Source organism: Neophocaena asiaeorientalis, unplaced genomic scaffold, assembly GCF_003031525.2.
Source record: "Neophocaena asiaeorientalis asiaeorientalis breed wild unplaced genomic scaffold, Neophocaena_asiaeorientalis_V1.1 scaffold327, whole genome shotgun sequence".
Lineage (NCBI taxonomy): Eukaryota > Metazoa > Chordata > Mammalia > Artiodactyla > Phocoenidae > Neophocaena > Neophocaena asiaeorientalis.
In genome coordinates, this window is record NW_020174560.1 from 3,493,179 (window position 1) to 3,507,093 (window position 13,915).

Consider the following 13,915-nt stretch of genomic DNA (forward strand, 5'->3'; position numbering starts at 1 on the left):
GTCCTCCTCGTGTGCCAGAATGCTGCACACGAGTTAACTTCTCTTAATGTTCGTAACAGCACTGTGAGATGGGTACCAACTTAGAGGTGAAGTAACAGAGGCACAGCAAGGTTGAGTCACCTGCCCAAGGTCACACAGCTAGTGAGTGGTAGAGCCAGAATCGGAGACCAGGGAGTTTGCCTCCAGAGTTACTACCGAGCTGGGACCCAGGTCCAGGTGCCCCACTAAACACTGCTTGTAGACACATGCATCACTGGCAGAAGAGCCATGAGGCCTTTTATAAACCTAGCTAGATTCCGACGGTGTCCACAGGCTGATGGGATTTGGCAAAAGACAGTACCACGGGTCCCTTCTCACATTTACCATTTGATTTCAAATTGGTGGTGGTGAGGATCCCTTAACTCTAACTAATCTCAGAGGAGCCTGACCCCCTGGGCTCTCATAGCCTGTGGCCAGTTCCTTGTAGTCCAACTGTGATGGCCAAAGGCAGGTTCCTGAGTGCCACATAGCACCTGAAGTCTTCTGAGGCATCTTGGCCCTGGAAATTTCTGTCATTCTCTCAGAAATCCCCAGCCCGGGAGCTAAAGAGGGAGAAATTACAGATCTGAGCAGTTGAGGAGCGATTTAATTAAAAGCAAAAAGAAATGTAAATGAATTAGCCAACAGTCTTCATGGGGCATCGTCATTGGCAGAGGAGGCCATGAGAGGAGGAGATTAAGGCTGGCTTTTACTTACTAAGTTCCATGGTAATGGAACCCTTAGGCTTGACGGGGTGAGGACTTCTCACAGTTTGGCATGTGGCAAGCATTTGTCTCTGTTAATTTACACAGAGAAGGGAAGGGTAGTAAATCCAGGAACACGCTGCCGGCTTCTGTGCTATTTCACAGGGGTATTTAAAGTAACAGCACCTGACAGTTTACCAGCAGCTAAGAGGTTTTTCTGCTTCAGAAAGCAAAATATTGTATGCGCTGTGCAACATGTATAAATGATTTGAAGAATTAGGGTACAGCACCTAGTACAGTTTTCAGCAAAGAGCTGAAGGCTTCATCAAATCATAGAGTTCGCAAATGGAGGGCGGGCAGAGGTGGGCCTCGGGGTACAACACAGGTGTGCCGTGTGGCCTGTCGTCCGTCTTTAATTTCCTCTTACCCTGGTCCCAAATTGAATTGCCAAAATATGTTAGATGGCGGTGCATTATTTCATTTGCCTGCTTTGTAATTCCTCTTTACCTCAAACAGATGAAAGACATGGCACTAAAGCAAATTGACAGTTCTTGAAACGAGAAAGATCTTTATCCTTCAGAGTGTTGATGTAGAAATAAATGAAAGAAAAATCTGCTTGTTGGGTCTTGAAGCAGCTTGAATGGGTCCTTTTTTTTTTTTTTTTTTTATAAGGGTAGGTGAGGCTTTTTCCCTCTCCTTTCTGTTTTCCCCTTTAGGGAGTTGTGTGGCTTGGGGATTAAGTGGGAGGTTGGTTATTCTGTCAATACTCATTTGCAAAGATCTGAGTCACGGTCAGATGTTGACTCAGAGATCAGGCCAGACCTCTGAGCAGGCCAGAGGGGTCCAACCTTGGGGTCAAGAGAAGGAGTGTGGGTCATCGGGTTGACTTCATTTCATCAAAAAACCTGTCAGGTCTTATGATTACTCCACCCCAGACGGCACGAGGACCAACTAAAATGTCAAGTGTGCTTGCTTTTGGAGAATACCCAACTCACTCTGCCCCTGGTCACCCCATGCTGCCAAAAGCCCCAATTGACAATTATGACAAGTGCTGATAAATACATTTCCGAATCTCGTAAGTAGTAATAAGTACAGTTTTGTGTATGAAATATCTCAAAAGTTATAAGATCTGTTTTCTAAACCTAAATGAAAAGAGAGGGCCTTGATAGCTGAAAAAAGAAAAGATGGAAAGCACTGGATTTGAAGCTCTTCTCTACCTGAATTGTTTTTTCTTTATCCTGCAAAAATCTTTCTGAAAGTCAATCAGCAAGCACTTACTGTGTGCAGTCATTTTTGTATTAGTTACTTGAGCAGGTGCAGAGCTGTATATGAAGTTTCCTGAGGACCAGGGTAGACGGTGAGACAGAGGCAGTGGGGACTACCAAAACAGATACTCATGTGACACAGTACTATTCAGAGTAGTAAAGGCCAGTGCCAAACTGGGGACACAGGTAAGGGGCCGGCTCTTTCTACTATAGGTGTACCTTATTTGTGCCCACGCTATCCAAGTCAAGAGAAATTAGGGCATACTTACTTGCATTATAAGCTGATCTGCCACTGAGTTTCTTGATATAATGAGCCCCCTTGTGGTTTTTAAAAATTATTATTTTAAATGTTCATTTTTTAATACTGTAGGGCTCACAAAAAGTTGTAAAAATAGTACAAAGAACTCTTGTGTACCCTTCACCGAGCTTCCCACAATGATAATATCTCCCATAACCATAGCACACTGTTAAAACCAGGAAGTGGATGCTGGTACATCATCGGTTGTGTGTGTGTGTGTATGTCCGCGCGCGCACGCACACACGCGCTATCCGTTGAAATTTTATCACGTGTGGGTTCGAGTGACCCTGGTCACAGTCAGGATGCAGAAGTGTTGCATCACCACAAAGAAATTCCTCATGTTATGGTTCGTTCCTTCCCCCGCCCCTGACCCCCGGCAATGACTCATCTCTTCTCCGTCACTATAATTTTGTCATTTTGAGAATGTTTTGGAAATGTAATCATACGGCCTTTGAGATTGAGAAGTCAGCGTAATTCCCTCGAGATCCATCCACGTTGAGCATCAGTGGTTTGTTTCTTTTTATTCCGAGGAATATTCTACTGTAGGATGTGCCACGGTTGGCTCTGCCATTCCCCTTGCTCTCTAAAAGATGGTTGATTTGCATCCAACTCATTACAGCACAGCAAGGTACCCTTAGGAGGGTGACCCTCGCTCATCCACACTGAGTTCACTGAATTGGAATTTGGCGGTCACAGACGTGAAGTCCGTTCCTCCGTTATCCAGCCCTCAGATCCTCGTCAAGAAACTGTGTGTGGGCTTCCCTGGTGGCGCAGTGGTTGGGAGTCCGCCTGCCGATGCAGGGGACGCGGGTCCGTGCCCCAGTCCGGGAAGATCCCACATGCCGCGGAGCGGCTGGGCCCGTGAGCCATGGCCACTGAGCCTGCGCGTCCGGAGCCTGTGCTCCGCAACGGGAGAGGCCACAAGAGTGAGAGGCCCGCGTACCGCAAAAAAAAAAAAAAGAGAAACTGTGTGTGCCAAGTACCGGGGATAGCAAGGGGCAGTCATTTACCACCGACCCGAGTGCTTTCCTGTGTGTGACGTCATTACTTTCTGCTTCCCAAGGCTGGGGTGAAGCTTCGCAGTGATAATCACCCCTTTTACGCACAAGGAGACTCAGCCGCCAGAAGCCCTGCCCCTGATGGTGTGGAGGTGGACGTGGTGGATAGGGATTTGAACCCAGGACTTCTGACGCGCAGCAGGCTCCTTTGACCCCAGGGCTCAGTTTGCCCGGCATTGCTCAGAGCCAGTTTGCTCCTCTGCAAAACGACTGGCCTGGACGCGTCTCGTTGTGGTCCTTTCCAGCTCAGATATTCATGATCTCATCTGAACAAAAAGTAACTCTGCTGAGTGACCGAGTCCTTTAGCCTCTGTTGCCGCAAGCAGCATTCTATTTCTGTGAGCCATTATTTGAAGACACTTTGGGAATTTAAACGTAACAATGTAGAATTCCTTTAAAAAATTGTCTGTCGTTTAGAGCTTCCTTCCTCATGCTGCTATTTGATGGAGCGTTTGACCCAGGACTTCAGGGGGTGACCTTAGGGACCAGGGCGCCCAGGAGATTGGCTCTCATATGGCCAAAAGGGGAAGGAGCAGAGCTTCCTGAGATGCCATTGAGCCCCATTGAGAAGTTTTGGGGTGGGTGGCGCTTGGTGCCCTGATTCAGAGGCCTGATGCCGTGCAGTTTGCAGGGTTCTGCCGTGTGCCAAAACTGGGCTTCAGATCAGAGGAAGCTGTTATTTCAGGCATCTAAGGGCTGCTACTCCTGAATTCGACTGAGGGATGGGGCAGAGATGCTCTGAGTCTTTGAAGCTCCAGAAAGGGTTCAGAGGAGCCTTGGAGAAGGGATTCCTGTACCAGGTGGGAAGGGAAGAGGTGACCTCTGGGTTACCTCTAATTCCTGAGGATTGATTCCGAGATAAATGGAACCTCCGTCTTCGGCCCCAGGCATTCATTACGAGCCCGCTGTCTCCCTCAGAATCACAGGCTGGTGGAGAGCGAAGGGGGACCGTTCCTATGCACCTCCCCCGCCTCAGGTGCAATCCGGGAGGGGGGGGGGCTTTGGAATCCGATAGACCCGTCTACCTCCCATCCCAGTGACAGAGTGGTAGGCAGGCACCATGGCGCGGGGGTGTCAGAAAGGCCAAAGGTCATTTTAAACCCAAATTCTCTTCATCCGTGCTCCGCAGCCAACTGTTTGTGTCGGCCAGACAGGAGAGCCTTGATAAACATGGGTTAATGAATAAATGTGTCACCTTGGCAAAACTCTCCCTCTGCCTCCTTCTCCATCCTCGTCAGCCAGTCTGTTAAAGGGGGCAGGATAGAACGTGCCTGAAGGCCTGTCCCAGAGGGTCCAAGGCCCTGGCCTTTCCGAGGTGCAGGCAAGCCCTCCATCGCGTCATCAAGCCACACCGTTTACCCTCCCTATACTCCAGGCTGCAAGAAAATGCAAATAGCCCGAGGGACCGAAATCAGGCTCGGAACCTAGACTCTCCAAGCCTGCAAAACTCCAGTTCTCCCCTGTCCCTCCCCGGTCCCTCCCCAGGCGTATGGCTGCAGCTGTGCTTGTCACCGTTCGAGATCGCATTGGCCACAGGAGATGTGGATGATTTTTCCATTTGGTCCTGATGTTTATTTCATGCCCATCAATATCAGCCCATATGAAGACAGATGAGGTGGTTCTTTACAGGCAGTGCATTTTCACACTTGGTAATTATGAACCCTTCCCCTGTTTGGTCGGAGTCTTGGAGATCTATTTTGGCAATTAGCAGTTTAGTATTTGTTTAATGGGAATGCAAGAGAGTGTTACAGCGCAGCAGTGCTCCACTAATGATTTGCCTGTCTCCTCCGGAGCTGGCGGGCTTGGGCCTTTTTCGCGGTAGGGGGAGCCTGATGGGGAGAGGCTGGAGGGGTCGGGGGGGAGTGGAGAGGCACATTCGGAAGCTGGCCTGCCCCTCGCCCGCCCACAGCACACACTCGCGTGCCCGCGTGCACGCACGCGCTCACAACCGGTGTTGCACACGGGCCGGGGATTTCCAGAGCACAGCAGCCGCCACGCAAAGGCGCCTTGCACGAGAGGCCGTTAGGCCAGATGCCGTTTCCACGTGACAGCTGTCAAGCCTGTCAGAACCAACTGCTTCTCCTCCAGCAGCTTGTGCCCGGCCTCTGTCTGTGTCCCTTTCCCACCGCCTCCCTTCCTTCGCAGCCTTCTGTCTCGTCCCGGCTGAGAGAGCCTCCTGCCCCGCCCTCTGGGGTAACGCTGGGCCTGGGCTTTGCCCGCACGGCCAGGGCCCCCAACTCCACCCGAGGCTGTACAGGCAGACTCCTGCTTCCCTTGCTCGGTTTTGAGATGGTGCCCCCCGGGACTGCTCCCCCAAGGACGTGCTGGTCTCATTAGTGGCTGTCCCTGGATGTGACCCATTGGCAGTGGGAAGTTGCACAGGGTTGGGTGCAGTTCCCCCACTTAACTGCGTGGGGTATGTGTGTACGTGTACGCAGGCGTGTGTGTAGGTGCACACATGCGGGGATTGCCGGGGCTGGGTCAGCGACTTGCAATAAATGTTATGATGAGAGTGTCTTGTGTGTCAGGCACTCACCACCCACCACCTGAAGGCTTCCTAACAACGCCGGGGGGCGTGGTGCTCACTCAGCATTCGTAGGGCTCGCGTGCGGCACGGACTCTGGTGGTCTGAGCCCTGGACTGAGTTCCGGGACGGCTCTGCCAGTTCCAGCCCTGCCACCAGCTTGCTTAGCGACCAAAGAGCGGACCCCTCAGCCTCCTTTTCTCTTTGCTTCCCTCTCTGACCATTCCCTCCTCTCCTGAGCCTACCGGGGGTGATGTACGGCTATCTCCTTGGCTACCTCATCACCTCTCTTAACTTTTTGGGAGAGTTTTAAAGCTGTGTTTGTTGGTTCACTCAGGAGACAACAGAGCTGCGCTGAGGTCTAGGAATTCAAAAAATAGAACACGGTTAAGGGAGACCAGTAGAAAGATGTAGGGACGCGTCTGGTTTTAAATCCCAGCTCCATCATTTGCTGCATGTGTGATCCTAGGCAAGTCACTTAATCCCGATGAGCCACAATTTCCCTACCTATACAGTGGGTGTGATAATATCTACCTCAGAGCTATTATGATAATTAAATGAGCTTTCGCAAATTGCCTATTAAGCTCCAGTAAATGGTAGCTATTACAGTAATCATCATTTCGGAGGGAACAGACATTTCATAGCCTAGAGTCTGATATTTACGTGTGGAATCAGCATCCCTGAGTAGGAGGATTTGCCTGCCTTTATGTAAGTAAAAATACCTGAATCTTCAGAGTAGGGTTGATCCTACACCCTCTGGCAAGTATCCGTTTTATAAATTCACAACTGCTCTCTGATGAACACCAGGGTTTGCGTTTCTGTTCTGTTTTGTTTAAGTTAAATGGGAAAATGAAATGACCCCACAAGAATTAAAAAAGAGTAAAAAAATAGGGCCAGTAAAGAGTAGAAAAAATAGGGCCAGTAAAGAAGAGTCTTGCCAAATGGGGATTGAACATTCTGGCCATAGTTAGACTTAGGGGCCTCCTATGAAGGGTTTAGGAAATGTACTTAATGCCACTGAATTGTTTATCAAAAAGTTAAAATGGCAAACTTTTTGTCTATTTTACAACCAAAAAAAGAGAAACTAAGCAGACTGTCTTGTTACTTAATTAAGGCATGGACGTGAGTTAAAATAGACAAGCTTTCAGGTGGATGCAAACTAGAAATTTTTGAGCCTTGGAATGAAGGAAGAAGTGCCTAGTGGCAGCAGCTGTAAAACCACTCAGCGCCTCTGTTGCCGCGGCCCTCCAGGAGTAAGTGCACAGAGATGGGGCGCTGAGGGGCTCGGGTACCTGCAGCCAGGTGTACCAGAACCTGAGCCCCGGCAGGCAGGCAGGGCTGGCCGGCTGAGATTTGGACTCAGAAGACCAGCCGCTGAGTCCTGGGGGCCCAGTCCCCGCCATCTCCAGAACCACGAGGGAGGAAACTGAGGCTCAGAGAATTTGTAATAATCCCTGTCTTCTGGGGTTGTTGTGAGGACCGAAGCAGTAATACATGTGAAAATATTGATGGTCGCGAAAAAAACCCAGTGATTTCTTTAGGTTTCTTAAAGTCCTGTGTTCAGTTTTTGGCCCTTCTCAGCTCCTTCCAGAACAGAACTTTGGCTCTCTTTTCCTAAGACCAAGACAAGGTGAGGAGAGGCCCCCAAAAGCCACCTGTGGCAAAGGCTCTGCGGATCTGGCAGGGGACAAACAGCCAGTCTTCGGGCAGGTGAAGGTGCAGGTAAAGCCCCTTTTATTTAGGGCCCGTCTCCACACACATACACTGCGATTAAGGCTCAGCTCAGCTGGATTTAGCCATTTAGATCAGTGGTTCTCAGCCTTGGCTGCACCCTGGAATCCCTGGGGGAGCTTTAAACACTCCTCCACCATCCCCACCTGCCCCTGAGTGCTGATTTCACTGGTCAGCGTGTGGCCTCGGCAGCAGGGATGATTTTTTTTTTTTTTTTAAGTTCCTCAGGTGATTCTGGTGAGCAGTCAAGGTTGGAAACTACTGATCTAGATTTCAACGAATGGGATTTTCCTGCCTGTTCCCTTTTCTCCTCCATTCTTCCTTTTGGGCAGTGATTAAAGATAGACTGTCCTTTCCCTCTGCAAGGCTGAAGCATGCTGAGAAGTTTCATTTCGATAAGCTAGACGCCCTTACCAAGCTCTGGGGCAGGAGTGGAGTTTGGTTTTGTGCAGGCTGGTTGGAGGAGGAGTGGAGAGCAGTGCCGTCCTATGTGCAGAAACAATCCCCGGAATAAGGCAGCCTCCGTCTCCAGTGGGGATCCCAGGCTTCTCTGTTCTGGGCAGTCCTGCCTCGTATACGAGACTCAGTCCACTCTTCTGACTTTAGTGCCTTGAGTTTATAGAGCATCCGCAGGCCTGTTCAGCCCTGCGCTGTAGTGTCACGGTATCGCAGTTATGGGCGTTTATTTAAACTAACGCTTGAAGTATTTGAGTGGGAGCAGGAAGTGAAATTGAAAGGCATTTGTTCTGGGGGAGTTTGGAGAGCTGCGTTTCTTCTTTTCCTTTTCCTCTCCCTCCTTGTGTCTGACCAGATAATTTAAGGATCATTTGAAGTGCCATTTCCTGCTTTGTTCTTGATACCTGTGGTGCGTGGGGGTGTGTGTATTTGTATCCCAAGAGGGGTAGGACATTTCTGAGGGTGTGTTGGCCAGCCACAGCAAAGCTCTGGAACATCCTCAGTCACAGAGAATTTGCGAAGGACCGGTGGTGAATTTGATGCTCCTGGATGGGGTCCCAGCAGGTTCTGTGGTCCGTTTCAGCATTCTAGGCAGAATCTCTACTGATGGATCCTAGGTGACCATCCCATACAGTTCCCTCCGTTCACAGATGAGAAACTAAGGACCAAGAAAGGAGGTGACTCCCCCTCAGTGAGCTCCTCATGGAGCTGGGATTGGAACCTGGATCCTGCCCATGCTTTGTGCCACACTGTCTGCCATGAGATGGCTAAAGTCTCACCTCTGGATGTGGTCAACATCTTCTGCCTACTTCTACAATCACCCAGGAAGAAGGTCGGGCTCACAGTAAATCTTTAGACTCATTATAAAGAGGGTTCGCTCATTCATTAAATGAATTAGGATTAGAGAGGCATCACCCACTGACTTGAGTGCTAAAGACTGCAGATTTTCCTGGTGCTCATTTAGGGAGGAACATGTTGCCAATTTCTCTTGGCACTTCCAGCGTCTCGGTCTCCAACCTCGCTGCTGAGGTGAGATTTAGAGACGGTCCCTTCACATCCTAGTACCTGTATTCCACTCAGAAGGTGGAATCGATAGTTTAATACTCAGCTGACATTCCGCCTTTCACCTCCTTCCACCCATTTTCTTGCCTTTCTTCACTGTCTAGTATTATTTGAGACTCTATCTGCTTATAGACTAAAGGCTTTTTTTTTTTTTTTTTTTTTTTTGAGAGCAGGGACCATGTATGAGTCACCTGTTTCCACAAGAATGCCATGTAACAAACAACCACAAAACCTCAGCGGCAGATGATAGCTGTTTATTTCACGAGTCTGCAGTCAAAAGTCCACTGGGAGCGGTTCTGCCGATCTTGGCTGGGTTCACTTGCATGTTTTGGGGTTGACCAGCTGTTCGCCCATCTAGGCTGGCCTCAGTTGGGGCAACTGAGGGGACTTGGCCCTGTTCCACATGTTTCTCATCCTCCAGCAGGCCAGCCTGGCCATGCCCTTCTCATGGTGACAGCAGAGGTGCAAGAGAGAACAAGCCGAAACACACAGACCCTCATGAGGCTGGGCCCAAAACAGGCATACCGTTCTCTCCACCTTTTTTATTGACCATAACAAGTCAAGTCCAGATACAAAGGTGGGGAGATAGACTGCCTTTTTTGAGAGGAACTGCAAAATTACAGGCTAAGGGGTATGGGGTCATTAATGCAATCCATATACTATGGACCTATATAATTTGCCTCTTATTTGGAACTTAGGCTGATGCTTTGCAAGTAGTGTATAGTTAATAAATACATGTCACATAAAAGTAAAGTTAATTGATTAGATTTTCTAATCACAACTGAGCTGACTGAATGATATAGCCATTAGCTGGAGTTTGTTGGAAGGGAAGTTTCTGTCATCCTAGCAGAATCTGAATTTCTTTTTTAGAATCTGAATTTTTCCTGCATTGGGTGCAGGGACAGCTTGGTTGCCACTAAGAAGTCCCTCTTCTTGTCATGTTTTCTGTCATGGCTTCTGCTGCTGTCATTTTCAGGATCTTGGAGTATAAGTGTCTGAGAGACAGGGAACAAAGCAGGGGAGAGCTGTTCATCACCCTGACGTGTCTCGGTTGCCTCTGGAAGAGTAATTTGCTTCATGTATTGAGCACTGAATGGATGTAAAGAGGGAGAAGCAGCTCTGTCCAGTGTCTTTAACTTTTGTTCTTGTTTCTGCCCCCTCAGAGCAGCACATGGGAAGTAGGGTCCTCAGGCCAGCAGCTGCGTCAGCGTCGCCCAGGAGCTTGTTAGAAACGCAGACGCTGCTTCCTGAATCAGACACCCTGGGGCCGAGGCCCAGGGGATCTGTGTTTTAACAAGTGCTCCAAGTGATTCTGACAGGGAGGAGGTTTGAGACACCCTGCCTAACCCCCGTGGGCCGTGTGGCTCCCACTACTGACTCTCAGACGCGGGGCGTGCGTGGGGCACCTCTGAGGAGGTCACGACGTAGTCTGAGCCTCGCAATAGTCAGGATTACAGGCTCAGGACCTCCTGGTGTTGGACACCAACGGGGGCACCCCCAACCAGCTCACTTAAAGTCACTTGCCCTGCTTTGTCGTTTGCAAGGGTATACCACTGAGGATGCCAGGGCTGCGTTTTATACCTGCCTTTACACCTGACTTTTATACCTAACTTTGTTAGAAGGCAGGTCTCAAGGTTGGAACAGGCTCCTTCTCCGCAGACAGACCGGGCAGGTGCCAAGACATGGGACAAAGTGTGCTCAGGTTCAGACACCTCCTCCCCTTCTTGCCCCCTCGCTCTGGAGACCCCCCAGGACCACTAGGCCTGTGGGCCCCCACCTGTGGTACAAAGAAATCTGTATGACTGGTGAGGGCACTGTCAACACGAAATAAATACCAGCGCCTTTGAAGCAGCATTTCACCAGGGTTAGCGGTGTTTTCTGCCCGAAGTCAGAGAAACGCCTGTGTCCAGCCCCCTAACTCTTTAGCTCCGTGAACGAGGCCTGGCCTGCAGGCTGAACTCCGCACAGCCAACTAATCTACGTGTGTGTGTGTGTGTGTGTGTGTGTGTGTGTGTGTGTGTGTGTGTGAGAGAGAGAGAGAGAGAGAGAGAGAGAGAGAGACACAGACAGAGTTATCAGTTTGCTCTCTCCGGGGCTGAATACCAGCCACCTTGCCCGTATCCCTCACATCCCTATGATGGAGGCTCACACAAGCCTCTTCTGTTTAATTCACATAGAACCGTGAGAAACAGCCCCGTATGTGAGGCCGTGGTTTTCATTCTATTCAGTCTTTGTATATTTGGATTCTTCCACTTTCAGCTCTTGCTGTTCTGCCAGATTTCCATTGCATTGATGGCTTCTCTGAATTAATAAGTGTTTTGCAATCGTGAAAAGTTTTCTTCCCCCAAGCACCGGGACTTATCCATATTGATTTTTTTCCCCTTTCTCTTTCCTCTCTAGCTACTTCTTAGACGTTCTGTTTTGTAAAGTGTTAATAGAATTTTTCTTGCGCTCCGACGCTGTATCTATTCAGGCGGTCTTTGTGAGGTCCATTGTACACTGGACCATAGAGGAAAGAGCTCTATTCTTTTTTTTTTTTTTTTGCGATACGCGGGCCTCTCACTGTTGTGGCCTCTCCCGTTGCGGAGCACAGGCTCCGGACGCGCAGGCTCAGCGGCCACGGCTCACGGGCCCAGACAATCCGCGGCATGTGGGATCTTCCCGGACTGGGGCACGAACCCGTGTCCCCTGCATCGGCAGGCGGACTCTCAACCACTGCGCCACCAGGGAAGCCCAAGAGCTCTATTCTTTACGACAGTGGTTGCCCCAAAAAAACATACACAGAGCCTCCTCCTCACTCATCAGGGTGGAGCAAATATTAGCAGGGCAGCATCAGAAAACATCCAAAAGTAGGAAGGAGAAGAGGGACCCAATTACGCACGATGGAAAGGAGGGGTGTTGAAAATACTTTTTCTTAATTCAAACTATTTATCTCCTGAGGGGATCTGAGTTTCAGTACCCAAACATGGCCAACACAGAAGGGGGGCTGTTTTTCTTACTGTTAGGCATTTTCAGCTCAAAATAAGGACTTGGCAAACATCTTAGAAAATACGGCAGTGGGTGTGAAACGGATGTCACGTTTACCTGCACGATACCCAGCAGGCTTCACCCACCACCCACCCGCACCCCAGGCAGTGGAATCCTCTTCGAGGCCCCGGGTCGGAGTCTGCGATGCCATATGCCCAAATGTGACGGCTCTTTGTAGAAACAAACCAGTTGATCTTCTGGTAGTTTCGCTTAAGGGTGCACGGGAGGCAGCTGGCTGTGGTGTATTTGGCCTCAGCAGGTGCCTTGGGGACTCATCAGTCCTGCCTGGCCGGGGAGGGGTCTGGTGAAGGCACCCCCTCTCCAAACTAGCATCCCCTACTCCCCTAAGCCTGGTTCCTGGGAGGGAGAGGACAGCTCCTTGCTGGAGGAACAGTCACCGTGCAAGGCCATTTCCCTCCCAGTAACTGACTACAGAAATGGGGACCAGAAGGGGAAGGCCCCAGGAGCCTGTTTGCTCAGGCTCGGTTGCTTAGCAACACAAGGGGCCCTGACTCCAGAAGGGACTTTTAAGCTAGGCTAGTCCCTTGGAGGTTTGTGTCTGGCTTGCCTACCCCTTCTTCCGTTCTTACCCTGACTTTGCTTTTCCCCCTGTTATATTTGATAGCATCTAGCAAAATAGATTTGATTTGTCTGGAGGCACCATTTTAAACCTGGTTTTATTGCTTTGCCCAGTGTCTTCCCTTCCATCGGAGACTGTCATCTGGGAGGAGTGAGAAATGAATAGCCGATGGTTCTTTTTCTCCATTGGCTTAGCTCAGGCCCCCAAGCTCCTTTCTGAGCCTTTGGGCTCCAGTGAGTCCAACAGTGCTTGGTCCTTCGCACCGCACACGCACGCACGCACGCACACGCACGTTGAAATTGCTCCAAGCACGGAGCACTCTGGCTAACAGTTCTGTCCACCCACAACCACGTGGTTGGATTGTATTTTTACTGCCAACTTTGGGCACAAAATGAATGAGGAGACCAGGCTACTCGCCTGGCCAAACCAGGTACAGTCTGCAAGTGAACGGCTGATTGGTTTAGGACAGCACCTTCACTAAAGATGTGTCTTTTGTGGAGCAAATAAAGGATTGGATCATAAGTAAAAGGAGTGGAATTCAAAGCCAAATCTGGTTTCATAAGTGTGAGTTTCTTGAGGTCCGTGTGGGACTTGAGTATGGATCCTGACTCTCCAGAAATGACTAAAAGGGTTGCAGGGTGCTTGGGGGGACAGAGGAAGGGACTAGGAAGAGAGACAGAGGATGCCTTTGGTATTTTCCTCTCTTTGATTTTTTTTTTTTTTTTTTTTTTGCGGTACGCGGGTCTCTCACTGCTGTGGCCTCTCCTGTTGCGGAGCACAGGCTCAGCGGCCATGGCTCACGGGCCCAGCCGCTGTGCGGCATGCGGGATCCTCCCGGACCGGGGCACGAACCCGCGTCCCCTGCATCGGCAGGCGGACTCTCAACCACTGCGCCACCAGGGAAGCCCTCAAATAGGTTTTAACAAGCAACGTGACTTCTATAATGGAAACTGCCACCAGCCCCCCACCAATATATAATGTTTTGTGTATTTTGTTAAAATTCCTAAAGCAGACTCTATTTTGTATTTGTTTTGCAGGTGGAGGATGCAATGCTGATGTTTGATAAGACGACCAACAGGCACAGAGGTAAGAACCCCAGTGTGGGGAGGTTGCCCCTTCATCCTCTCCTGCCTCCACCTCTTCTCACCCCCAGTCCTGCAGACAAAAGATACAGTGACCGCTCCAAAATCAG

The 13,915-nt window shown here is 49.9% G+C and overlaps 1 protein-coding gene across 2 annotated transcripts in view; it reads left to right on the plus strand.

Annotated features, from left to right (window-relative positions):
* MSI2 (musashi RNA binding protein 2) overlaps window positions 1–13,915 on the plus strand; it is a 384,024-nt gene that overhangs the window by 230,113 nt on the left and 139,996 nt on the right. For both annotated transcript variants that reach the window (XM_024757692.1, XM_024757693.1), the window contains one exon: window positions 13,761–13,809. In XM_024757692.1, coding sequence (XP_024613460.1) covers window positions 13,761–13,809 — 49 coding nt within the window. The remainder of the gene's footprint in view (window positions 1–13,760; window positions 13,810–13,915) is intronic.